At 39.7% G+C, this 26,915-nt stretch overlaps 1 protein-coding gene across 4 annotated transcripts; it reads left to right on the plus strand.

The window, feature by feature from the left end:
* The first annotated feature begins 732 nt into the window (after positions 1-732).
* LOC133548056 (ubiquitin-associated protein 2-like) lies at positions 733-26,462 on the plus strand. Of its 4 annotated transcripts, none has more exons than XM_061893469.1 (23): positions 733-857; positions 1,043-1,131; positions 1,687-1,739; positions 3,485-3,549; positions 3,632-3,839; positions 3,914-4,172; positions 4,242-4,379; positions 4,451-4,587; positions 6,844-7,064; positions 8,493-8,742; positions 8,812-8,851; positions 8,919-9,045; positions 10,307-10,364; positions 10,449-10,668; positions 10,775-10,866; positions 10,940-10,993; positions 15,761-15,839; positions 15,945-16,145; positions 16,234-16,401; positions 19,619-19,723; positions 20,041-20,114; positions 21,731-21,922; positions 25,664-26,462. In XM_061893469.1, exons 1-23 carry the CDS (start codon positions 769-771, stop codon positions 25,757-25,759), a joined length of 3,015 nt encoding a protein of 1,004 aa, XP_061749453.1. In that variant the 5' UTR covers positions 733-768; the 3' UTR covers positions 25,760-26,462. The 4 variants fall into 4 exon arrangements, with proteins under 4 accessions (XP_061749453.1, XP_061749454.1, XP_061749455.1 ...); XM_061893470.1 differs by having other exon boundaries at positions 10,943-10,993; XM_061893471.1 differs by having other exon boundaries at positions 4,245-4,379.
* Positions 26,463-26,915: the final 453 nt, after the last annotated feature.

The raw sequence follows: 26,915 nt of genomic DNA on the forward strand, positions 1-26,915 counted from the left end.
CACTTTTTTAAACTTTGTATATATACATTAGGGCTGTGAATCTTTGGATACTACGTTATTTGATTCAGAATTGATTATTGATTTAAAACCATTTGATTCAAAATAAATACATTTTTATTAACACTGGGTGCCAGTTTTATGAATGACTACATTCCCCGCTAGCACCAAACACCCTCCCGCCCCGTGCGTCGGTTGAGGTGGGTGTGGTTGGGGGTGCGGGGGTGTATAATATAGCCAGGAATAGTCATGGATACATGGGATTCTGGGTAATTGTTATGTTGCGTTTATGTTGTGTTACTGTGAGGATGTTCCCCCGAAATGTGTTTGTCATTCTTGTTAGGTGTGGGTTCACAGTGTGGCGCATATTAGTAAGTGTTAAAGTTGTTCATATCACAACCTTCAGTGTAACCTGTATGGCTGTTGACCTAGTATGGCTTGCAATTTTGTTCGTGTGATGATAGAAGCAGCGAAATGCATGCGTCCGGCTGGCACTCAGATAGTATGGTGTAAAGGCGGGCGCGATGACATATTGTAGAGGACGTTAAAAGTAAAGCCATCGCGGCACGCCCTCAATATTTTAGTCTAAGTGATAATCGGAGAATGTTAGCCCCGGGTGATGTCCGTGAAAGGCACCAAAATCCGGAATTCCCCCGAAATAATCGGGGGGGTCGGCGATTATGCAGCTGAGCCACATCAGAGTGGCCAAAGAGCCGCAGGTTGCCGACCTCTGATATATAAGATGAAAGTACAATAGCAACCGGTGATAAAATGTCACAGATTGATTGTTTGTTCTCAGGGGCAGGTGGTAGAGGCAGAGGAAGAGCAGCTATGGGCAACAGGTTCTCCCAGGGGATGGGGTAAGAACATGTGTTTATTGTTTTTATTCCCATTGATGACTAATGGAGGTAGTGATGTTTATTACAAGCACATGTCTTAAAAGTATACGTGTAGACAAAGTCTGAACCTCCCAGGAAAATTTTCTTATCAGCATTACCATGTTCCCTCCATTTGCTCATATTAGAATCATTTTTCATATTCTCAGCACCTTTAACCCGGCTGAGTACGGCGCCAACGCTGCTGGTCGCCACGAAAATTGGGAAGGCGATGCGAACGAGCCTGCTGAGGCAACTGGTAAGAAACATGGACTGTAAGCAGGGCTGCAACAATTAATTGATCAACATGATTGATATGATTAGGAAAAAAAGCTTTGATTTTTATAAATGTTAAATAAGTATAACTAACTTATAAAATAAGGGTAAAAAAGGTAAATTGAAGGTACATGAGGAAATAGAAAGTACAAGTAAATAAAGGGCACAAGAAGATTAACTAGAAGGCCAATAAAAGGTCAATCTTATTTCACCTATGTTTCCTTAAATATGCATTAAGGCTAAAAGTGCATTTTATCCGATTGATCAAACAAACTAATAGATTACTAAAATAATTGATAGTTGGAGCCCTCGACTATAGTCTAAGAAACTGTTTTCATTGGGTGCATATCTCAGTGGGATACGCTCTAAGGACATGGTGCCCGTTTACTACCTTTTGTGAGAAAATGGCTTATTCTTGGAGCCTAAGACACTTTGTATTGCAGAAGTTTAATTTCTGTCCTTGTGTTGCTGATAAGTGAAATTCAGTTTACAGTGTGTCGTTGAGATGACTACTACTTTGATGTTTTTTTTTTTTCAGCAACATGGGGAGGCAACCCAGAAGACTGGAATTCAGAAGAATGGAATGAAGACGTGAGTATGGCTGACTTTGCTTGTATGTTGGAATGTGTTTTTGTTTGGGTTGTCAAAAAACGTGAATAAGGCAGTTAATAATTGGTTGATTTGATTTTGTACACACGACAACACAATTAACCGACGCCGTCTTTGTGACTACACTCCTACTTTAGAGGACTAATTGAAAGACTGGTGTTTATATGTCAAATATACATACAAAATATCGCTCTGATAACTGTAAAAAAAAAAAAAAAAGCTCCAGTGAGGCGAGATTACCCATACTGTGCTGTAGATGGGTTAGGGTGCTCCTTTTCTCCTGCTTTTGCTGTCAACCGCCTGTTGTAAATATTCCCACAAACAAACCGTCGATCGTGGGGGACTTCTTCACTGTTCTAGAGGACGTCATTTTATGTGAACTAATGTTTTGCAAACATTACACAAGGAGAGGAAAAGCTTGTCTATCTGTATTGGCCCTGCGATGAGGTGGTGACTTGTCCAGGGGGCACCCTGTCTTCCGCCCGAGTACACCTGAGATGAGGAGTAGAAAATGGTTGGATGATGGATGGAAAAAGCGTCAAGCTTTTTAGCCACTTAAAATGACAGCATCGCTACGACGGAAGAAACTGCCCCAAAGCCAGCCGAAAAGAAAGGTGTACACAAACTACAGATAAATCTAAATAAAAAAGTAAAAAAACATGATTGATTGTCGGTATCGACTCGAACAAGATATTGTCCATCCCTAATAAAAATTGTCCCATTTAGCTTTATATGAATGCAATACAGCTGAAATATGCATAGTTTAGACACATAATGGTACCTCAGGATACAAGTTTAATTGGTAAAAACATGAATTGCGAAACGGCGTCACCCATTGATATGAATTGAAATTAATTTAATCTGTGCTTGGCTTCCCTGAAAACACCTGTTTAAAATCAAAAACAAATTTTTACATAATAAATCAATACATTAGAATGTATTCCGAACCACTACAGGAGTTTTATGACGTAATGTATAATAATGTACAACATTTCTCCTGGAGAGCGGACTTCTACGGTATCTCCTTTGAGATGCTTCTCCTTCAAACACCATCAGCAGGTTCTCCATATTTTTATGGCTAAATGTCCACCATTTTGATATATTTTGACATCCATGGCTGCTTTTTTTTTTTACTACTGCTTTGGTGTGGTGCAGATGAGAAGGTTTGCCGGCTACACCTTTTTTATTACCTCGCAAAATTTTTGAGGGACTTGGTTATGTGTTAGATGGTAAGACATTGTAGTTGCCACATGGGAAAAGTTTTGCAGTAGAATAAAAAAAGAAGCAAATTAAGGCAATCGCTTCTCCCGTGGGCTGATGAAACATAACCAGCGAACTTCGCCGGCCAGAACAGCAAAATAATAATAAATAATAATAATGGATTAGACTTTATACCACACTTTTCTATTATTAGGTACTCAAAGCGCTCACAGAGAAGTGGGAAAAAAGTCAACAGCTTAATAGTAGACGCTGAGAGTGAGGAGGAAGTGTTGGTCGTGCTAATGGAAATTCGGATAGAGTAAAATGGCAGATTTTTTTGTGATGACATAGACGTTAAGAAATTGGTATGAATCAATATTGCATTTTTTTCTGGTATATTCATATTTTGAAGGATACATTCTGATCATTTACTACCATACATTAGTATGTTCTTTTCATTGTGAAGGTTGTCAGCCTCCCTTGATTTTTATTATTTTTTTTAAATATTTGTCTTTCCTTATCCACAGTTGTCAGAGACCAAAGTATTCACTTCCTCTTCCACTCCAGGAAACCACAACCCACCTGGACACAAGTGAGGGCCGACCCATGCCTCTGACATTTACTTAAAAAAAAAAAAAGAAAAATCTGGATAATGACTTATTTCTCCCTTCAAGTGTGGACCTGGCCAGTCTCCTGCCAAAGTCTGTGGGGGGTTGTGTTGAGTCAGACCTAATTGATGGGCCTGAGGATTTGGGCCAAAGCCTAGTTTTTACCAACTCCCACCACAATGGCCGCACAGCAACACACAGCTACGCCCATGCTACAGCCAACAGTTACGCCCACGCCGCCTCCGCTAGCACCACCTATGCGCATGCTGCCCTGGTACAGACAACTGCTCCTTCAACCACCAACACTTTTACTTGTCACAGTCGAGTCATTTTAGTTTTCCCTTCTAGTCCTCGGTCCTAGGCTCTGGTTTTGGATCTCTGAGCGCACCAAAGACGACGCCCGCATCGGACGCAAGGACAGCAGAGCAGCTCAATGGGCCTCGACTTAGTCAGAGAGCGAGTCAGACTTCGGCCACCCCCACCAGCAACAGTAGCGTTTCCAAAGATGCAGTGCCGCCTGCGGTACCAAGTCCAGCTCTTGCCTCCATGCCCTCGGTGGAAATCAAACCTCAGAGACTAGACAACGGACCTGTTGCTGGCCTACAAAGTATGTTTCGATCAAACTTATTTAACAAGGGTTTTATTCTATGCATTAAATGTTTCCTCTTCACTGTAGTAGAGATGAAGCTTCAACCAGAACCATCAGCGGTGCTCAGCCAGCTAGTGCAGAGGCATCAACAATCATCCATTCTTCCCTCTACAGAGCCTCTGGTTCTGACTCATTCACATGCTCCTCAAGTGCCCACACCACCAGGTATGATCGCATTTAAACACCATCTGCTAAAGGTTCGAGGACAACTGCAAATCTTCCTCAATCTTCTATAGGTCATGAGTCCTCAGTCCTCCCTCTAAGAGATGGGGCCTCTCCAGGAATGAAACCGCCTGGAGTGGAATCGCCCATCACAGAGCCTCCCATTCGACAGCTCAAGACACAGAAGCGCAGAGTGCCACCACCCTCGAAGGTGACTTGATTATGGCTATTATTGTAGTATTGTTTTATTATTATATCGCACCATGGTGATAACTTATTCCGAGTCGTAACTTTATCTGTATCAAAACAATTAGAAGATGACTGGTAGAATACATTGTGGTGTGTTCCTCTTATTTTAATAAACATTGGCTGATGTTACGAAGGCAAAAAACAATATGAGACAATTTACTACCAAAAATTTCAGTAGTTTCATAAAATGCCAAGCATTTATTTTGGAGAGTGGACTTTTGTGCTATCTCCTTTGAGCTGCTTCTCCGTCAAACACACCATCAGCAATTTTTCTATATTTTCATGTCAGTCGTTTGGATATTATATTAACATCCTTTGCTGGCGTTTTCTTCTTCCTGCACAGCGCTGCACGCATATTTTTTCCTCCAGCACTGTACAGCTACACTCAAACTGCTTTACCAAGTTGACTACATACTAGGGCTGGGCGACATATCGATATACTCGATATATCGCGGGTTAGTCTCTGTGGGATATAGAAAATGACTATATCGTCATATTCGAGTATACGTTCTCACGCAGTTGCTTTTAGCTGCTGTCATTACATGACAGGCTCTTCCCACTCTGTTGTCTCCTTCTCACAGAGAGCAAGCACACCTTTTTACACCCGTCACATACTGTCACGTCACACGTGAAATATGTATACGCCCCTGCGGAACAGAGTGGTAGCAGCATGGGTTACGTTAGCTGTGATGCTAGCGGTATACGAGAGAAAGAAGGTGCGAATCTGGTAACAAATGAAGGAAGAATCAATTCCCAAGAAAAACCGCAGGGGGTCCATCGTCTGACGGTGGTTTGGCTTCAAGTGGGAATATGTCGAACAGACAACCGTAATTTGTCAAGTGTGGTGCTAAAGCGTTGCTACAAAAAGTAGCATTACTGCTAATAGGGGCGGCATGGCGTAGTGGGTAGAGCGGCCGTGCCACAAACCTGAGGGTTGCAGGTTCGCTTCCCACCTATTAACATCCAAATCGCTTCCGTTGTGTCCTTGGGCAGGACACTTCACCCTTGCCCCCGGTGCCGCTCACACTGGTGAATGAATGATGAATGAATGATTGGTGGTGGTCGGAGGGGCCGTAGGCGCAAACTGGCAGCCACGCTTCCGTCAGTCTACCCCAGGGCAGCTGTGGCTACAGATGTAGCTTACCACCACCAGGTGTGAATGAATGATGGGTTCCCACTTCTCTGTGAGCGCTTTGAGTATCTAACAATAGAAAAGCGCGATATAAATCTAATCCATTATGATTATTAATATGTAGCATCATTTGAAAAGTCACCTGCTAGAGAATGAAGAGTGCTTACTTCTTGTGTCAACATCTCCATTCGGTGCCACACGCCCACAAACTCATGCACAAGTGCACTTTATTTGTTTAAAACTATTTTAGTGGCGTTCTGTACCAAAAGTACACTTTAATTTAGTGTTTTGATTAGTCCTCTTAGTGACATATTGCACAAAAGTGCACTATTAGCCTGTTTTAAAATGTCTCTGACAATCTTGCACTTTCTGTTTTGGAAATTACATGAATATTTGTGCCACTGCTTAACTGTAATAAATACAGTTTTGCTAAATTGACTTAGTTGTGATTTCCTTCTCTGCATGAAAGTTTAAAATGAGCATATATTAATGGAGCATGAACAAGAATGTTTTAATGTAGACACATAGAATCATCATACTGCTGTGATTATATGCATCAAGTGTTCATTCAAGGCTAAGGCAAAATATCGAGATATATAACGTGTATTGCGATATGGCTTACAAATATGGAGACATTAAAAAAAGGCCATATCGCCAGGCCCTACTACATACGGTCATGTTTTTATGATTTCTTTCTTTAATTCACATTTAATTTTCCTCTTCTCAGCAGTCTCTTTTTTTTGTTCCATTTGTTGAAACACAAAAAGTTCCGTCGATCTCTAGTTGTAGGCTATTGCTGGTGTGTAAGACTGGTTGTTTTAGTCAGATTTTGTAAAGTTCACTGTGGCATTCTCTACCACAAATAGAGGGGTGAAGCTTCGTAACTCGAATTTTAGCCTGCAATCTAAAGCAACAGTTCGCAGAGAGAGAGAGAGAGAGAGAGAACTTGTTTCCCGTAAAACTTGTAAGATCATTGCTTGTATCCCAAGCTCCCACTGTATACATGTTCAAGATGGTAACAGAATATACTTAAAACTTTTAATTGGTAGATCAGGTTTCACTCCCTCTCTTAAATCTGGTCCTCAGATCCCTTCATCAGCAGTAGAGATGCCGGGCTCAGCCGACATTTCGGGCCTTAATGTTCAGTTTGGAGCTCTGGATTTTGGTTCCGAGACTAGCACCGGGACAGTGGATGTGGCCCAGAAAGAGTTATCCAGGGAAAAGGTTTCAGCACCTACAGTGGCCATGACTGCCCCCACACAGCAGCCACAGGGCAGCCTGTTTTCCAAGCCTCCAGGATCTGGAAGGTATGTTCTTTCTTTCCTAACCTGCACATACAGTAGATCCTCGCTGATCTGCGATTTTTCATTCTGTCGACGCAAAAAGGGCATTTTTTTTTATTTGCAGGAAAAATGTTCCCATTTTTCCCACAGAAAACCCTTCTAATTGACTTTAAGTTGGTAATCATAATATTATGGCGTTTAAAAGAGTACTGTATTTTCCGGACTAAAGAGAGCATTGGGGTATAAGCCACACCCACTGAATTTTAGAAGAAAATATTTTTCCAAATTATTACAATTTAGCCGGGACGAAATATTTTGTAAATGTTTAATTGCAAACCTTTCAAATTTATTTCCAGACGATGTCTGTAGCATGGCAGAAAAACGAGTGATCAAACAAACCAAGTCATCTTCATGGACCGTCTAACTGAAGAAGCCAGCTCTCCCATCAGCTAAACAAACTCAATATCTCCACGGTGGCATCTTGGTGAATTTACTGACTTGCGGCAATAAAACAATAAAAAGAATGTCGTTGCAAGTTAATAACACAGACGCTCGTAAACGTGTTCGCATATTACCTAATGCTTACGACGCTAGCATCATGACATTATGATAGCTTATGAGAGCACATACAAATATGCAATAAAACCCTCCTTCAGACACATGGGAAAGTTTAGTAAGTATTAACAGTTTGTTATACTGTAAAACGTATAAATGTTGTTTACAGTGATAAATGAAGAATCTATACGAGTAAAACGCTATGGACGGCGAGGAGACTAAACCGCACTCCTGTTGAAAAAAACACTACCAATAAATTGAAGGAAACTGCAGCACTTGAAGTGAGCAAATTTTTCCAAAAGATGGCGCCATAGTGCACACAATAAAAAAACCTGTTAGTGTTTTTGTTTGTTTGAGATAAAACTATTTTTATTATTGCTTTCAGCCAAGAAAAACCCTTAATCGAGCCGCTTGGTTTTGTAAGCCATAAATGTAGGAAAGAAGTAGCGGTTTATAGTCCGGAATTTAGCATATGTGCATTTCCTACTCAGTGGCCTAGTGGTTGGAGTGTCCGCCCTGAGATCTGTAGGTTGTGAGTTCAAAACCATACGGAATCACACCAAAGACTATAAAAATGGGACCCATTACCTCCCTGCTTGTCACCCAGCATCAAGGGTTGGAATTGGGGGTTATATCTTTAAAAATGATTACCAGGTGCGGCCACTGCTGCTGCCCTCACCTCCCAGGGGGTGATCAAGGGTGATGGGTCAAATGCAATGAATAATTTCGCCACACCTGTGTGCGACAATCATTGGTACTTTAACTTAACTTTTGTGGGTTTGTTCATTATCCGCTGTATTTTATTATTCACCAAGGGTTTTTGCTGGTAATTCCTGTGAACGGGCGGGTACTACTATAAATTGTGGAATTTTACAATGTTTACTTTTGCCTAAACAGCGAACACATGAACACCCAGCCCCCTCTTCCTTCTGCTGTGGCGGAGTCCAGCTTCCCCTCACCATCCTTGGGCTTACCCAGTGTCACGCCCTCTCCCTCCCTGGGTCTCCCTGGGTCAGCCGCACCGCCCTCCACCGCAGCTACGACACTTGGCAAGCGTGTAGAGAGCGGCGGACCCCGATCCCTGCCGCCACACCTGGCCTTCTCTCAGAACAAAGACAACCCTGTATCTGCAGCTGCACCTCTCACCGTAAGGAACACAGCACAAGACATCCAAAGAAAAAATTTGACAATAACAATTTTTTCCTTCTTGTCCTAGAATGGTTACTGTGGTATAAACACGCAGAGTCCACAGGATGGTAAAGCTGTGCATTACTTTTGAAGCGTGGATACAATGTTAATACTTTTTTTATTTTTTATTTTTAGCTACACAATCGGCAAGAACTGTGAAAACAGAATCTCCAATAATATTGGGGCACAGCGGCCCCGCCAATCACACACCTTCTCCTGCCACCATTACCTCCCACTCAGCGCCCATTCCCTCACTCAACAGGTAAGAGATGTCTTTCACACCTGTAAATTGCATATAGTTTTTATTTTAAAGTGTGTCCACATTAGACGGACAAAGGTATTTGGACATGTGGTCAACAAAAACGGTGTCCCTAAAGGCTGGACACAGACAAAAATTAATATTTTCAAGGGATGAAACTTTCGACACATGGAGTATAACATCTTAAATATGATTTACAACAAAAGTGATTCCCAGTTGGTAACATTGATGTAAACTTCATATAGAGATATGACAATAAATCGTATTAATGATAACTGCGGTAAAACTCCCAAAGGTTAGTTTGAGATTACAATTTTAAAACTGTGATTGATAACTGCACTTTTTTAGTAAATTTAAGGACTGACTGCCGCCAGCTTGGCAGTTTAAATGCTAACATGAAAACAAAAGGTATTAACGTCTTTCCTTATTAATAAACACATACCCCAATCTAAACTTATAAGCACATTGCGACTGTATCTGAGCAATTAAGATACTAACTTGTGGACTACCGCCCGAGTGCGGCTGGGATAGGCTCCAGCCCCCTGCTACCCCAAAAGAGACAAACGGTAGAAAGTGAATGGATGGACGTTGAACCTGCAAGCTGTTGTCTCTTAGTACAGAGTGATCGTTCTATGTTCAAAGGAGTACAAGATACGTTCATGGGCCGCTGAACTGAATAGGACGCCACAATGCCTAGAAATAATAATAATAGAATGTATCTGTTCCACACTTTTCTTTTAAATGAATCTTAAAGTGTTACAGTACAAACAATATTCAAAACAATACAAATTTGACTTTTAAAACAGATACAATACTAAGATTACACCATCAGTGAAGCATTATGAACAGTGGGTTTTATAACAGTGTGTATTTATTTTAGTAGCTTAAAAGACTTGGTCAAAAGATTTCAGTGTGTAAGTGCTTTTTAAACACATTCGAAAATACCCTTATAATATTAATTGTGATAATTTTGGTCACAACAACCATATATGAAATTTTCATATCGTTGTATCCCTAACTTTATACAATTACAAACTCTTCATATTTCCTTTGTGTCCAGACATAAGGGACACCTGGTAAAAGATTTTGATATATCTGTCGAAATGTTATACCTTTTCAACACAAAAAAACATTTGATGTTGTGGGGAACAAAAAAAGGCTACATTAGTCCAGTCCATAATGTTTTGGTTAACACGAATCTCTGCAGTAATTATTTGAACATGTTTGTACAACTTTTATGTAACAAATGTAACTCACTTTCCAGCCATGTTAGCAGTTCTCCCTCATCTGGACCAACCCACACTACAAGCTCCTCTCTCCAGGTAGACAAAAGACATACTTGAGCGTCCACTCACTGTCACTTTCAACCGAAGCTGTATGATAATGTAAGGATGTTTCCTCATCAGGCAAGCAACGAGGAGAGCGCCAGCAATCTCCACGCCTTTTCCACGTCGTCCAGCCAGCCCCTCAATGCCACCAATCCCTCCTCAGTTCTCATGACTGTCAGCAGTACCAGCGGCAATGTCCTGCACCCGTCGGGAGCGCCGGGCCTGACTCCTAACGGCACAAACGGAATGCTATCAGCTGCCAATAGCCGCACCGCGCCACTGCTCACCACCACTTCCGGTAGGTATCAGAGAATCACCCCAATTCAAATACCACAAGTATACTGTCTGTCTGCATGATTTGCAACAAGTAATTGCATATTTTCTATCTTTGATGTCTCCCTCAGGAAAAGCTCCTCCGAACTTAGCCCAAGGAGTGCCCCCTGTGCTGGCCAGTCAGTACATCATGGGCCCCGGTGGCTTGTTCCATGCTTACCCGGTAACAATATATAAATAATACAAATACAAAACTTTCTTGCTAATATTGTTGAATTGACATTTTCTTTCCCCAGCAGCAGATCTACGGCTTCGAAGAATTGCAGATGCTGCAATCTCGCCTCCCTATGGTGAGTCTGCTGTTATGACGACCATATATTTTCAATCATATATGGAGAACATGCAACGGAATAGTGTTTGTTGCAAAGGTGTCCAAACGTTAAGATATGGAATGATTGAGGGATGCATGTAGAGATGGGTACCAAATTCGATACTTCTTGATACGCACCAACCGAATTCCGTCGGTACTACTGAGAACCAGCCATCCATCCATTTTCTAACGCTTGTCCTTTTCGAGGTTGGGGGGGGTTGATGTTTAATTAAATGATATCAGTTTTTGATATCCGTCTTTCGTGTGCCGTCACGTCTGCTTGCAGACTTGTCATCGGCTCAAGGGGTCTATTCGGGCAAATGGGTCTATTCATAGTTGGAGTACCAAATTCTGTACTTTAATAAGAATTGAATCAGAATCATCTGTCATCATACAATATATAATTTAATTTTGCTGACTCCTCCCATTCCTTTTGGGAAAAAAATGAAAGGATTAAAAGCTGATTGAATATAGATGCAATAAGTAAAGACTTTGCCAGACTTTAACTATTTAGAGTGTTGTCATCTGATGGAGTTTATCATTGGTGTTAGTAATTGACCATGAGAATTGCAATATGCATAGAAGTATTATATAGGTAGGGATGATGTTTGATAAGAAATGATCGAGCCTATTATCGAATCCTCTCATCGAACCGATTCCTTATCGATTCTCTTATCGAGTCCGGATAGGTTGATGTACATGGAAAAAAACAACATTTGGTTTAACAAAAGATCACTTTTATTATATGAGAAAAAAATAAAATCTATACAGTAACACAAAAACAACTTGTCTCTGTGATCACTATAGGTGTATAAATAATAATATAGTGTTAAATAAAATCAGTCCCTTGGGCACAAAAATGAAAATAATACAGCTCTCCAAAAAATGCACTTCTGCTACTATTTGACATAACTGTTTATGATGCTATGACATCTTTGCACTTTATTTCTTTATTGAAAGAAAATTCTATGAAGAAAAAAGTTTGCAAATGTGGTTACAATGCTAAAATATGAAAAGTTAAAGCTAAAAAAAGAAATACACTTTATTGAGTTAACATTATTTCTTTATGAGCTAGGGAATACAACATCTACACTACCCAGCATGCAACGGGAGTGACGAGCATGCGCAGTAGCCCCGAAAAGTGTTGTTGCATGTCGTCACCGGGCAAGAACTCAGCCAACACCCCTCGTTTGCATTATTTATAATTAGACTGTCAACACATATACAGTGTGATTTTGCTTTGTTTACAAAGAAAGAAAAACAAAAGTTAAAAAAGGGGGATATGTTGTGTATATATATATATATGTATGTGCTGCGGTTGCTTTAAGAACGTTGCGACAGCTGCCGTAAAGTGCGTTGCTAGCCTGGTTGCTATGTTCCGGTTGGTCGTAAAAGTGTTGGTCATGTGTTTGTACCCTACTCAAATTTCAGTAAAGTTATTCATTGGATTATGTCTTTTGTTTTGAACTTTATTACAACTTGGAGCGCTTTTTCCCGTCCGTTGTTTTCCTGCTTTCGCTATCTGCGCCTAATGACTGAGCTACGTGACGTCGTTTCTTGTGATGTCTCATGGTGCATTTCTGGTCGGGACGGATTTGAATAAAGAACCAACTCTTTTTCTTTACTATGGTGGTCTCGATAACGGGTACCGGTTATCAAAAAGGGGTTCGAGTCCGAGGACTCGGTTCTTTTCTTATTGAACAACTGGGAAAACCGGTTTCGAGTATTATCCCTATATATAGGTACCATTGAGAAGGCTGTCACGCCAAATTTCCTCTCCCTACAAAAACTTCCCCCCACCCCATTTACTTCCGGGATCATGATTAATACAGACGTTTTGTTAACGCTATATTATAAAAATATAACGCTATATTATAAAAATACAGACGTTTTGTTAACGCTATATTATAAAAAAAATTAAAAAACAATTTACAAACACAAGCTATGTATTGACATAAGAGGAAACGAGACCCCGGAAGTAAATGCATCATCCAATACCTTGTGTTTGTAAAAAAATTTTTTTATTTTTTTTTTTATAATATAACGTTAACAAAACGTCTGTATTTTTATAATATAGCGTTATATTTTTATAATATAGCGTTATATTTTTATAATATAGCGTTAACAAAACGTCTGTATTAATCATGACCCCGGAAGTAAATGGGGGGGGGTGGAGGTTTTTGTAGGGGGGAAGGTATTTGGCGTGACAAGGCCTTTCCCACCCATGGTTTGATTCATCAAAAACCACAACACAGTAAGTACATGTGGTACAAAACACACAACTTGCCCACTGAATTACCGTATTTTTCGGACTAAAAGTCGCAGTTTTTTTTTCATAGTTTGGTCGGTGGTGTGTCATATACTCCGGAGCGACTTGTGTGAAATTATTAAGCCATTACCGTAAAATATCAAATAATATTATTTATCTCATTCGTGGAAGAGACGAAGAAAATGTCAGCAATCATCACACACACATCAGCAATCGTCACATACACGTCAACCAATAAGAATTCGGCGGGGGAGGGTCATGGCAGAAGTGCATTGTGGGTCATGGAATGCTAACTGTTATTTGCTACTGCCGTAGCTATTAAGATGGTTCATTTCATCGTTGGCGGTAACTTAGAAAAACTGAGAAGGGCTGAACAATGGCACCGAAAAGGAAATCATGTACTGCAGATTACACAATATCAAATAATATTATCTAATTCGCAGAACAGACCAAGAAAATGTCAGCAATCGTCACACACACACGTCAGCAATCGTCACATAAACGTCAACCAATAAGAATTCGGCGGGGGAGGGTCATGGCAGAAGTGCATTGTGGGTCATGGAATGCTAACTGCAATATGCTATATGCAGTTAGCTTGTACTGGATTTTTACATGTTGTTCATGTTTGGCAAACTTCCCTCTTCAATTTTATATTAAATTTATACGGTGACTTAAATCATTATCGACGTTCCCGTTTGAAAGCATCTTTAAATGTAATCGGCGTATGCATACATTCTTGTGCACAATATGGAATTTTTTTTTTTAACATTTTAACTACAAGTCACTAACTTTCTTTTAGACAATTCTAAAGTTAGTGTTTTTATTTAAGTATTTAATCTATTTAGATGATTGATCTATATTTAATTTACAATAAAACTCACACTTTGTGTAAATTGACAAATAGCAGACTTTCATAATACGTAAAGAGCAGGCAGCAGCTCATCTCTGTTACATTGAGGAATACATTTTCAGCCAACTTGAGAAATGTCTCATAAGCTACATGAAGGATCTCAGAATTATTTTTCTTTAAAGTTTGCCATGTTTAGAAATCATATTTTTCATATTGATGTAAATTTGTTTAAAAATTGACAACAGGAACTAAGCATTTTTGTTAGTAATTGCTATTAAATGGAAAATGTGTAGGATTATATAAGCTTTGCTTCTTCCTACTTCTTCTCGATATGTTGTAAAGAGAAATGAAAATATGTGCTGTATTATATTAAAACCGTGAACCTGTTCAAAATACACTTTAACCTACCAACCAGCAAATTTCTGGGTTCCTCATAAGGAAACATTGCAATGTTTTACATTAAGAAACCACTTTAAAATTGATTAGCTAGCCAATTATAAGTTCCATATATTTACCAATTTTCAGGAGATCTCCTATATTTTGAAATGCAAATGCTGATGCTCCTTTTAGACACTCGTAATATAGATTTGTGATATCTAGGGGTGTAACTGTATTTGTATTGAACCGGTTCGGTACAGAGGTTCGGTTCGGAGGTGTGCCGAACTAGTTTCCACACGGACATATTAAGGGTTAGGGTTGCGTGTATTTTCAATGTACGTTCAGGATTAAGAAGGGGTTAAAAATAATAAATAAATTGTGCTCGCAGCAAGATTCATGAGGGAGGGGCAGAGACAGAGAGAGCGAGAGAGTTATGATAAACGCGCATATGTCGCCAGGCTTTGCTCTTTATCCATAGATTTATCAGATTTTATTTTTTATTATCTATAGCCATAGGTGTCAAAATTGTGCCCCGGAAGCCATTTGCGGCCCACAGCTAAAGTTTTACAGGCCCGCGGCACATTTAAAATACTATTAAAATAAACAAAAGTGAAATAAAAAAGCTTAAAGGCTAAATGTAATTTTTGAAAAAGTTTCAACATTGACTAATAAAACAAAGCTGTTTTTTTCTTTCAAACTGTCATTGCTCAAAACATAATATTGAATCAAAATCAATGTTATTATGAATTATTGACCTAAGGTTCCGATTACTTCACATCAAATATTCCACTAAGAAAAATATTTTTGGTGGAAAATTTTGCAAATTTGGTAAATGAATAACCCAAAAATGTATATTTTGTTGTTTTCTTACGGTACCGAAAATTAACCAAACCGTGACCTCTGAACCGAGGTACGTACCGAACCGAAATTATTGTGTACCGTTACAACACTAGTGATATCCCTAGATGTTTTTGGGTGTTTAATTAACCACAACATTATCACTGCATGAAACATCACTACTGGTCCAAAGTGTACTAAAGAATAATGTTAAATAAACAACTTTAAGCATTGTCCAGCTATTTACAGACATTATATTCAGGTTAAGCTAAATTTTACTGCAAATGAATATCTGCTCCAAACATCGGCCTCCTTGACAGCTAATTATCGGTATTTGAATCAGCCCTAAAAAAACATATCTGTCTATCTGTAGTCCATTGCATGGTTTTAATCGTTGCTTTTGGTCAACACAGGACTACTATGGTGTAACATTCCCTGGTACTACAGCTACCATGCCTGGAAGAGATGGGCTTGCCAATAATCCTTACACAGGTGACTATTACTGTTTTTCACAAATTTTTGTCTAAAATATAATGGCATCATACACTACATTGGCAACAATATTGCAGAGTATAGCAGCAGATGTTCTCCTGACAGGTGAGGCCACAAAGTTTGGCAGGAACGACTCTTCGTCTCCGGCCCCGCCAACCAGCTTGTCCACAGCTGGCGTACAGTCTCAGGCCCTACAGGCGCCCCAGGCTGGTACACAGGGCCAGGGTCAAGGGCAGAACCAAGGCCAACAGGCTCAGAACCAGGCTTTCCTCAACCCCCCGCTTCCCCCTGGCTGTGGATACACCGGTACACATTACTTGCGACATTTTAAGATTCTTGCTCAAACGTGTTTTTTTTACTGAGCCCTCTTTCGTTTTTGTCCTTGTTTCCATAGGTCTCCCGTACTACACCGGCATGCCCGGAGTTCCTTCGGCCTTCCAGTACGGCCCCACCGTCTTTGTGCCTCCTACTTCAGCCAAGCAACCTGCGATGGGCCTTGCGAATCCTTCCAATCAATACCACCAACATCAGCCCAGTTATGGACAACATGCGTATGGCACAGGTAGGACTGACTACACGGAACCACAAACATCATATGGATAGTGTGTGTGTATATATGTATCTATATATAGATAGATCTAAATAAATATAGATATATATAAGGGTTGTCAAAGTTAAGGCGACAATGCATTACTATAACTTCCGGTAATAATTTCATTAACACGCATTCGTATTGAGCCCTTTTTGACCCGTGATCCATTCCATAGCGTGCGGAAATGTAATGGCGTCCGGTAACTGTTGAGCCACAAGCTCGAAAATAATGAGCATAAATTCCCAAAGGGGACATTATTTTTATTAAGGATCCCCGTTAGCTGGTTGCCACAACAACCCACTAGTCTTCCTGGGGTCCACATTATGAAAATCTCAGTTCCAAAGCCATGGCAAGTTGTTCTCCCGACAGGATATCTTCAATCGCCGTGAGATGACATTGTAGCGAACGCCTGCTGGCCCTTTGCTGCTTGCAGAGAGGAGGAGCTTCACGTTAGTGTTGACATCACATTTGAGTGCAATAATAACATAAAAGATGGATTGTTTATCGAACTGCTTTTGTAAAATGGAAGATCCACTCAGCAGAAAAAAAAGGCGATAGAGAGGAAGTCTAGAGTCACTTTTATTGGCGACTTCGGTCAGAAAGATGAAAGGAGACTTGTCATACCAATCTCAGACTTCCGGCTTTACATTAATAGTGCTATGTGTCACATCCAGTCTAACCAATAAACAATTAAAAATCATTTTACATTATGATCATGCTTTGTCAAGTATGTTAGGCTCCAGCACCCGCCGCTACCCCAGAAGGGACAAGCGGTAGAAAATGGATGTAATGTAATCTGTGATATTTCTACCTAAATAAATGTTTCGTGACAGATTGAAATAAAGTGTACATTCTTTATGACCTGTTGTGATAGATTGTCTGCAATAACAGAATGTTTAGCAGGCTGTATATTACATTTTATTTATAAATAGATATGATTGAACAATTATATGAATACCATCAACTTTATTACATGTGCAAAATATCAGAATAATTTATTCAGGTACAAATATCAGAGATATATTGCTTAACATCTTTGAAAATCAAACCATGATCCTAGCAATTCACATTTTGTGTTATTAATGCATCAAACTGGTATCTAAACATCGTGTTGATCCTCTCTGAAGGCAAGTGCTCCTATAGCAGGAATACAAATTATGTAGTCCTACAAAATTTTAAATCTGGCATGACACCAACGCACTGCAAAAATTTGTTTTTGTCATTAAAAGCGTGTTTAGATCTTTTTGTGTTAAGCTGTTTAAAAAAAGCATAATGTTTAAAATACATTTCATTAAAGCAAACTAATTCTCCAGTCATGGTATTAAAAATGTTAATATCTGTGTAGAGTACATGTATTAATGACGAAAAATTATATTAATTTGCGATTAATCGCAATTCATTTTACTGTAACTATGAACAAATTGCGATTAAATATTTTAATCGTTTGACAACCCTAATATATATATTTATTTATATATAGATATTGATTTTATTTTTTTCAAAATATTTACTTACCATTTTTATTACTTTAACAGATTTTATAATCCTACTTTGGAACCTCTAAAAATACACTCACAAAAAGATCAATCTGCTATTGTGCATGATGTCATGCTTTTGTATATCTAAGTTTTTCTGCCAATCTGGAAACAAGCTCAGAGAGACATCTTAAGTCAACTTGTGTTTTGCTTTTTTTTTTTTTTTATGTTTTATAGAGAACTTCCACATTGCATTTTCGTATTAAAATATATTTAGTTGGAGGTTCTGAGGAGCAGCAGTCGTAATTAAACAGAAAAAGTGTAAACAGTACATTCTCTCGTGAAGGCAAGAAATATTGTTTCCTAGACATTAGATCTCGCGAGATTAAAACGTGACTATATTTCTAACTAGATAAAAGCTGTCTTGTGGGCACAAGTGATTTTTTTTATTTATTTTTTTCTAAATATTCAGAAGCCTATCGGTCTGGGATTTGTATCGCACATATTAAGTGCTTTTGCGCACACTACAAACCAAAAAAGCTACCAAAGAGAGCATGCCTCTGCGTTCCACATGCTAGTTTAGCGTGGCGATCCGCGGGCGCTCTTTTTGCAGCAAGTGTGCCAAAAACATATGCTACTACTGCTAATGCTAGCTGTTTTGCTGTTGTGGATGTGACAATCTGATCCTGCCTCTTCATTGATTAATGATAACTTGACAGCGTCTAATACTACAGTTTGGCCATCAGTGTTGAAATAACTGTGTGCTGTCTTTTACTTGAGAAGCCTAAGGCTTATATTGGTACATGATGTTACCGTGCTTTTTGTATTTAATTTGCAGTTTTTCTCAGTATGATAAAAAACAATTCAACTAATATATAGTTTATTTAGTTTTTCGTTCATATGGTCTAAAACTGGTCAAAATCAATATAGAAAATGTCATTCAAAGTCGTATCTTTTGGAAAAAAATGTTTTTGTTTACCGGATCTCCCAGCTTTATGCAGAGGTAGATAAAGCTGCTAGATGTTGACCACTCATGTTAAAGCAACGTTAATGCAAATGTTTTTGACCTGGACCTAAATAGAGATGCTGGTAGTTTCTTCCAGCAACAAGGGAAGACTGCATTTATTGAATAGGCATTTGTTTCTCTCACTGTTATTGATTAAATTACTCATACAATTGTTTAACAGTTGAGAATGTAAATGATTAAAACATTTCCTGTACAATTATAATCTTTTTTTGTGTGTTTGACTTTGGAGGTTCCATCTTACACTTCATTTTAATTTAGTTTATCTGCACATCTGTAATGATAATGTCTGGCAGGTAGGTCAAATGTATCAATAATAAGGAGAAGGACGGGGAACCAGGTGTAATAAATTCTCACAATGGTCAAACTTTCAACACTTCCATCCACCAAATGCTGCATGTGTGTGGGTTGTGGGTATCGGGCTTTTTTGTGTGTTTTTGTGCTTATGCTGCATGCGATAGCTCAGCGCGCCCCCCCAACCGCCCCTTTTGCTGAGGTTGGCTTACTATAGACACAGGTGCCATTATAGTCAGGTTACCTTACTGCTTTTCTCACTCTTCATCCTCATCCTCCTCTTGTCACCCTTTGCTTTTCACCTGGTCACCTCCTCATCAATCCTGTGTCCTTATCTTCCTGCCCCCCCACCCCACCACATTCTATCTTTTTCTCTTTCTTCTCCCTCCTTCAGCCTTTGACGACCTGTCTCAAGCCCACGGTGGGGAGTACAGTAAGGGAGGGTACGGAGGCTCTGCCCAGTCTCAAGCCAAGACGGCGGGCAGCGGCCCAGGGAAAGGTACACACCCCAACCACACACACTCACATACACGCAGAAGGTGGGCGTTCAAGGCTGTGGCCCATCGGCAGCACTGTCATCTGCACTTGAGGGCGTGACTAAGCAAGGACGCTGTGTATTTTGCACGAATGTATAAGTGGTTCCTGCTTGTGCACTGCCTCACTTAATCAGCATTTTCCTATTGGCTGACCCCCATCCACCGTCTCCTTTTACTAACAGTAGACCTGAACACCAGGTGTTGAATTCATTCTTAATTTCTCTCTTTTTTTTCCTCCTTACATATTCCATACATTCTTTGTCTTTCCCTCTGCTCTCAGCACCAGGGCTGTCTGGATCCGGCACCAGTGGAGGAGTCCCTGACATGAACGCATCAATCTACAGCAAAACACAGGTGACCTCAACTGTCACAATCAAAACACTTATTTGTCAGCTCTTTCAAATACGTCTCAGAGGTCCCACAATAGTGTTTTGGCAAAATATAGCCTTGATGCAGGAATTTAGACAGTTTAAAAGTTATTTAAGCCCATCTGGACTCATATTATCAGATCTTTAATGCTAATGTTAAAGTACCAATGATAGTCACACACACACACACACACACACACACACACTAGGTGTGGCAAAATTGTTCTCTGCATTTGACCCATCACCCTTGATCACCCCCTGGGAGGTGAGGGGAGCAGTGGGCAGCAGCGGTGGCCACGCCCGGGAATCATTTTAGGTGATTTAACCCCCAATTCCAATCCTTGATGCTGAGTGCCAAGCAGGGAGGTAATGGGTCCCATTTTTATAGCCTTTGGTACGACTCTGCAAGGGTTTGAACTCACAACCTACCGATCTCAGGGCGGACACTCTAACCACTAGGCCACTGAGTAGGTTGGGCAGTTTGTCCAGTACAGTGTGTTTCTCGGTTCGATCCCCTTGTCACTTCACCCTCGCTCCTGATGGGTAGTGGTTAGCGCCTTGCATGGCAGCTCCCACCATCAGTGTGTGAATGTGGAAATAGTGTCAAAGCGCTTTGAGTACCTTGAAGGTAGAAAAGCGCTGGTATAACCAATTTACCAAATCATAAAAATGTAATATCTATGCATAGGTCTGAAGCGTTTTAAAGTAAAAAAAAAAAAAATCATTTAAGACTTTTGAGTTTGTCCTTTTTTTTGGCAACAAGGCATGGCATGAGTTTTAGGGAAAGACTGTCATTGTTCTGAAAATAGTAATGCAGGGAAAATCAGTGTTTTGAGTTATTGACTTATTAAAGGCTGTAATTACCTCATTTAAAGTATTCCACTTTGCAACAGTTTTTTGGAAATTATGTGTATTTTGTTTTTCCTCATCATAAAAATGCTGGGGTTTTTTGTTCTTTTTACAAAAGCAGCATAAAACAAACATTACAAAAACATAAAAGTGTATCTATTGATAGGTCTGAAGCTGTTGAAAAAATGTTAAGCCGTGAAAGTGTTTTAATAACATTTATATATCACTATATGACGCTTTTTTGAGCGCCTCCGTTTTTTTGCTAAGGAAGGATAGTGTGAGGTTTTAGAAAACTGTCATTGGTCCAAAAATAAAAAGGCTTCAAAATCCCAGTTAGAAATTACTGACCTATTAAAGGCTGTAATTACCTCCATTATACTATTCAAACTCTGTGTTTACAGAGTACAAGGAAGAAGAATCCTGATAAACTTCTTGAACGTTAATAAAAAATGAGAATCTTATTCATGTCATTGTAATAACAAATGAATTAACTATTAATTCTACAGAACTTTATTGATAATATATTCAGGACGTTAACAAAGGTGTTTAAAATTGCTATGAAATGGTAAAGAGGTAGGCATGGATAAGTTCTCCTTCTTCCTACTCCTTTTCGGACCTGCTATAATGACAAACCTATATGATGTACCATATTTAGACTGTATGCATGTTTGAACTTTAAACCATAACTAGTTGAGAAGTCTTTTTTTTTTTTTTACTTGTCTAATCTTATTGTTTTTTTCTATTTATTTTCAGTCATTTGACAAACAGGGGTTCCACACAGGGACGCCGCCTCCCTTCAACCTGCCCTCAGCCCTAGGGGGAACAGGGGCCATGAACCCCGGGGGCCCCCCAGGTTACGGCCCTGGTCCCTTCCTGCACATACTGCCTCCTCATCAGCAGCCCCATTCGCAGCTGTTACATCACCACCTGACACAGGACAGTCAGGTAACATTCCCACTCTCTCTTCATACTTCTCATTTAGTTTTCCCTGCACGGATATGAAGGCCACTCTTTTACATTTCTCACACAGCTTAACAGTTTTGTAATTTATTGTTGTACCTTCTGTAGGTACTGGTCAAAGTTTGTCAATACCGATTCTTTTAAACTACAACAGTACTATAATTCGATATTTATTTTTGTACATGACGTCACATTCGGTTGTAGAGTTGACACTGGTCAACCACCAGACGGGAAACAAACACATTAATAGTGGACATCCAGGTAATAGGGATGTAACAGTATAAAAATCTCACGGTTCGTTATCTTCATATCAAGGTTGCAGTACGATATTATTGTGGTATATGTCCAAAAAAGAATACTCTAAATGCCAATGTTTGTAAAAAATTAAGTGGCAGGAATGTTAAAATGATAAACACACTGTAATTGAACACAAACATGATACTAATATAATACTAACACTAATCATGTTGGCAGCACGGTGGAAGAGGGCCAAGTGCCTCTGCCACACAAAACGAAGGTCCTGGGTTAGATCCTGCGCTTGGGTTTTTTTCTGTTTGGAGTTTGCATGTTCTCCCCGTGACTGCGTGGGTTCCCTCCGGGGACTCTGGCTTCCTCCAAAGACATGCACCTGGGGATAGGTTGATTGGCAACACTAAATTGACCCTAGTGTGTGAATGTTTGTCTGTCTGTTTTGGCCCTGTGATGAGGTGGCCACTTGTCCAGGGTGTACGCCGCCTTCCGCCTGAATGTAGCTGAGATAGGCTCCAGCATCCCACGCGACCCCGAATGGACAAGCGGTAGAAAAAGGATGGATGGGAGGAAGTACCGTATTTTCAGCACTATAAGGTGCACCGGATTTTAAAGCGCACCTTCAATGAATGGCCTATTTTAAAACTTTGTTCATATATAAGGCGCACCGCATTATAAGGCGCATGGAATGGATGCTACAGTAGAGGCTGGGGTTACGTTATTAATCCTTTAGATGTAGCTGCGCTAAAGGGAATGTCAACTAAACAGTCAGGTCAGTCAAACTTTATTAATAGATTACAAACCAGCATTCTGACCACTCCGTTCACTCCCAAAATGAATAAACAGCTGTTTTATTATTTTCTTTGATTCAATAAACACGTAAAAAACAGTCTGATACTCTTACGGTAAGTCAAACGTTAGTGCAATCACAACATTAACTCAACGTTGCTCAAACGATATTGTCACACAACACACAAAATAAACATGTAAAACTCACTTTATTATGTTTTTCCTCATCCACAAATCCCTCAAATTCTTCTTCTTCAGTGTTCGAATCAAACAGCTGGGCGAACACGGCATCCAAAATGCCCGGCTCCGTCTCGTCATTAAACGAGTCAGTGTCGCTGCTGTTAATGATAAATTCTCTCGCTGCTACTTTATTCTCGTCTTCTACTGCGTGACTGATCGCCTTGAGTTTAAACTCTGCGTCGTAAGCGTGTCTCTTATTAGGAGCCATTTGGGGTCTTTACATAAACACACAGAAACGGCACGCCTCCCGCAGTCATATATCCCAGTATGCACCGGGCGCTTCTTCTACGAGGGAAAAGGAAGTCGGCGGCTGCTTATCGTAGTTGCGAGACCTGTTGTTCCTCAAAATTGGTATATATATAAGGCGCACCAGATTATAAGGCGCACTGTCAGCTTTTGAGAAAATTTGAGGTTTTTAGGTGCGCCTTATAGTGCGGAAAATACGATAATTAGCGATTAACAGGTCGTTTTATGCCGACGAAGAAGTTTGCTTTTTACAGCTATGAGAATATTGGTTCTTTTGCTGTTGTGTATATTTGTTAATAAATGAGAATGGGGTCAAAGCGAAATGTTTTCCTTTCCACACTCGCATGCGCTCAAAACCTTTATTATTATGAAGTAGCAGTAAGACTCCAGCTTCAACCAATTAACTTTTTTTTTAAATGTTACTTTAAAAACATTGCTTTATGGTGATGACAATTTGACTCTGAAAAATATTATTTTTATTACTTTCTATGAGGTGATTGTTTCAATTGGTAAATGGGAGATTTTATATTTTATTCATCTGAAAAAATGCTTCACATTTTGTAAAATGCTTATCATATACTGTAAATAAATAAATAAATGGGTTGTACTTGTATAGCGCTTTTCTACCTTCAAGGTACTCAAAGCGCTTTGACACTACTTCCACATTTACCCATTCACACACTGATGGAGGGAGCTGCCATACAAGGCGCCAACCAGCACCCATCAGGAGCAAGGGTGAAGTGTCTTGCTCAGGACACAACGGACGTGACGAGGTTGGTACTAGGTGGGATTTGAACCAGGGCCCCTCGGGTTGCGCACGGCCACTCTTCCACTGCGCCACGCCGTCCCAACAAGTGCACTTTAATTTAGTGTTGTAGAGGTGGGAATCTTCAGGCATCTCACGATTTGATTCTGATTCGTAGGACGATGATTCCATAGAGAATCAATTCTCAATTCAATATGATTCTTGTACAATATTAGTTGGTACATAAATTATAATGAAACGTGCAGCTGAGATAGGCTCCAGCATACACCGAAAGAGAAAAGCGGTAAAAAATAGATGGATTCTGTGGTAAACAAAGTATCAGTGGTGTACTGAGTTAGGGCTGGGCGATATGGCCTTTTTTTAAATATCTCAATATTTTTAAGCCATGTCACGATACACTATCTTGATATTTTGCCTTAGCCTTGAATGAACACTTGATGCATATAATCACACCAGTATGATTATTCTGTCTACATTAAAACATTCTTCTTCATACTGCATTAATAATGTATGCTCATTTTAAACTTTCATGTGGTGAAGGAAATCAAAACTAAGTAAATTTAGCAAAACTGTATTTATTAAACAGTTATTAAGCAGTGGCACAAACATTCATGTCATTTCAAAACAGAAAGTGCAAGATTGTCAGATATTTTAAAACATTGTATTTTAAAACAAGCTATTTGTGCACTTTTATCACTAATATGACATATCAAAACAACACTAAATTAAAGTGCACTTGTTGTACAGAACACCACTACAATAGTTTAAAACAAATAAAATGCACTTTTGTGCATGATTTTTGTGGGAGTGTGGCACTGAATGGAGATGTTGTCATGCAGTTTCAAGCACTCTTCATTTTCTAGCAGGTGACTTTTCAAATGTTACATATTAGCAGTAATGTTACTTTTTGTAGCAACGCTTCAGCACCAAACGTGACAAATTACAGTTGTCTATTTGACATTTTACCACTTGAAGCCAAACCACCGCCAGACGATGGACCCCCTGCTGTTTTTCTTGGGAATTAATTCTTCATTTGTTACCAGATTCGCACCTTCTTTCTCTCGTATTACCACTCGCAACACGTCTAACGTTACCCATGCTGCAACCTCTCTGCTCCGCGAGGGCATATACGTATGTGACGTATGTGAGAAGGTGCGCTTGCTGTCTGTTAGAAGAGACAAGAAGAGTGGGAAACGCATGCAGTGTAATGCCCGCAGCTAAAAGCAAGTGCGTGAGAACATATACTCGAATATCACGATATAGTCATTTTCTATATCGCACAGAGACAGACCCCCAATATATCGATATTTCGCCCAGCCCTATACTGAGTACTACAAAACTTTTACTTCAAGTTAACATTTACTAAACAACACTTTCAAATGGTAAATTATTATTTGTATTCTTTATTGATGGATCTGCCCCCACTCCCTCCTCAGGGTGGTCCTGGTCAGCGCAGTCAGTCCAGCAGCATGCAGCAGAAAAGCCAAGGCAGCAAGTCCAGTTACGGCAGCTCCCCCTACTGGGGCAACTGAGGATTGCTTCCCAAACACGACCTCCTTCCTCCCCCCATCCCCCCACCCCACCTCCTCCTCCTCCCTTTTTGTTTAACAGCTGTGTCCTTGTGTTTGTGCGAGTGCGTGTGTGTGCGCACTGAAAGGGAAAACACAAACAAGGTAAAGCCACACACTACTCCCTCAATCAGCAACTTTTGGTCCCCTGCTGCCCCCCCTAACCACACCCCACCTTTACAAGTCCTCTAAAGTCTTTTGGGGTTCTCTTCCTTCCCCCCCTCCAAATTGGTTGTACATGTAAGATATTTATGTATGTATTTATATAAATATATATATACTGTATATGTAATAGTAGAACATGACGTGGTGGCTGCATTTTATTTTTTTGAAGGACTTTTTCTTGACTTTTTTTTTTTGATTCAACACAAGCAGGAAGAGATGTTACATATATTAAAACATGGAACAGGAGAGAACAGCACTGATGTTTCTACATGAGGACTTCACAGGTGGGGGTGGGCTTCATGACGACCTAACTGCATTTCTCTTCATTTTCAGTCTTTTTTTTTTTTTTTATACATAAGAACTCCTCCCTCGACTCCTTCCCTATCTTCATTGTGTACCTCCATTTTTTTCCCTCCCTTTTGCCCATCCAAATTTTATATTTTAATTTAATTTTAATTCTCATAGCCCTCCAAATAAAGGTTCTGAGCAGTTGGAAGTTTAAGCCGGCTCGTGTTGTTTTTCGGTTAAGTGTTCGAAATAATTATTTAATGTCGCTTTTCAGTGCATTTATTTGAGGGGAAAAAAATATTTTTACTACTCCCCGTTCAACAACTGTTTACACAACATTGCTAACGACTTATAACGGACTTGTTGGTTTAACTTAAAAAATATTTTTGTGTATAAACAAAATGTTTTTATACACGTGCTAATCTGTGCACCTTTTTTTTTTTTACCTATTTTGAAGAACATACACTGATAAATTGAGATGTGCAGTGTGTGAAGAGAGAAGACTGGACCACATGTCTACGTCAACGTGCAGAGGATTGGATAAAGAAGAATTTCATAACTGAAACCCTTTGATTGGGAAGTTCAAAGTTACCAAATGAATTATGTAAATCATTGGCATTCTTATGCGCCTTGCTAGAATATTGTAGAAAGTAAACTTAATACACAC

Source organism: Nerophis ophidion, unplaced genomic scaffold, assembly GCF_033978795.1.
Source record: "Nerophis ophidion isolate RoL-2023_Sa unplaced genomic scaffold, RoL_Noph_v1.0 HiC_scaffold_367, whole genome shotgun sequence".
NCBI lineage: Eukaryota > Metazoa > Chordata > Actinopteri > Syngnathiformes > Syngnathidae > Nerophis > Nerophis ophidion.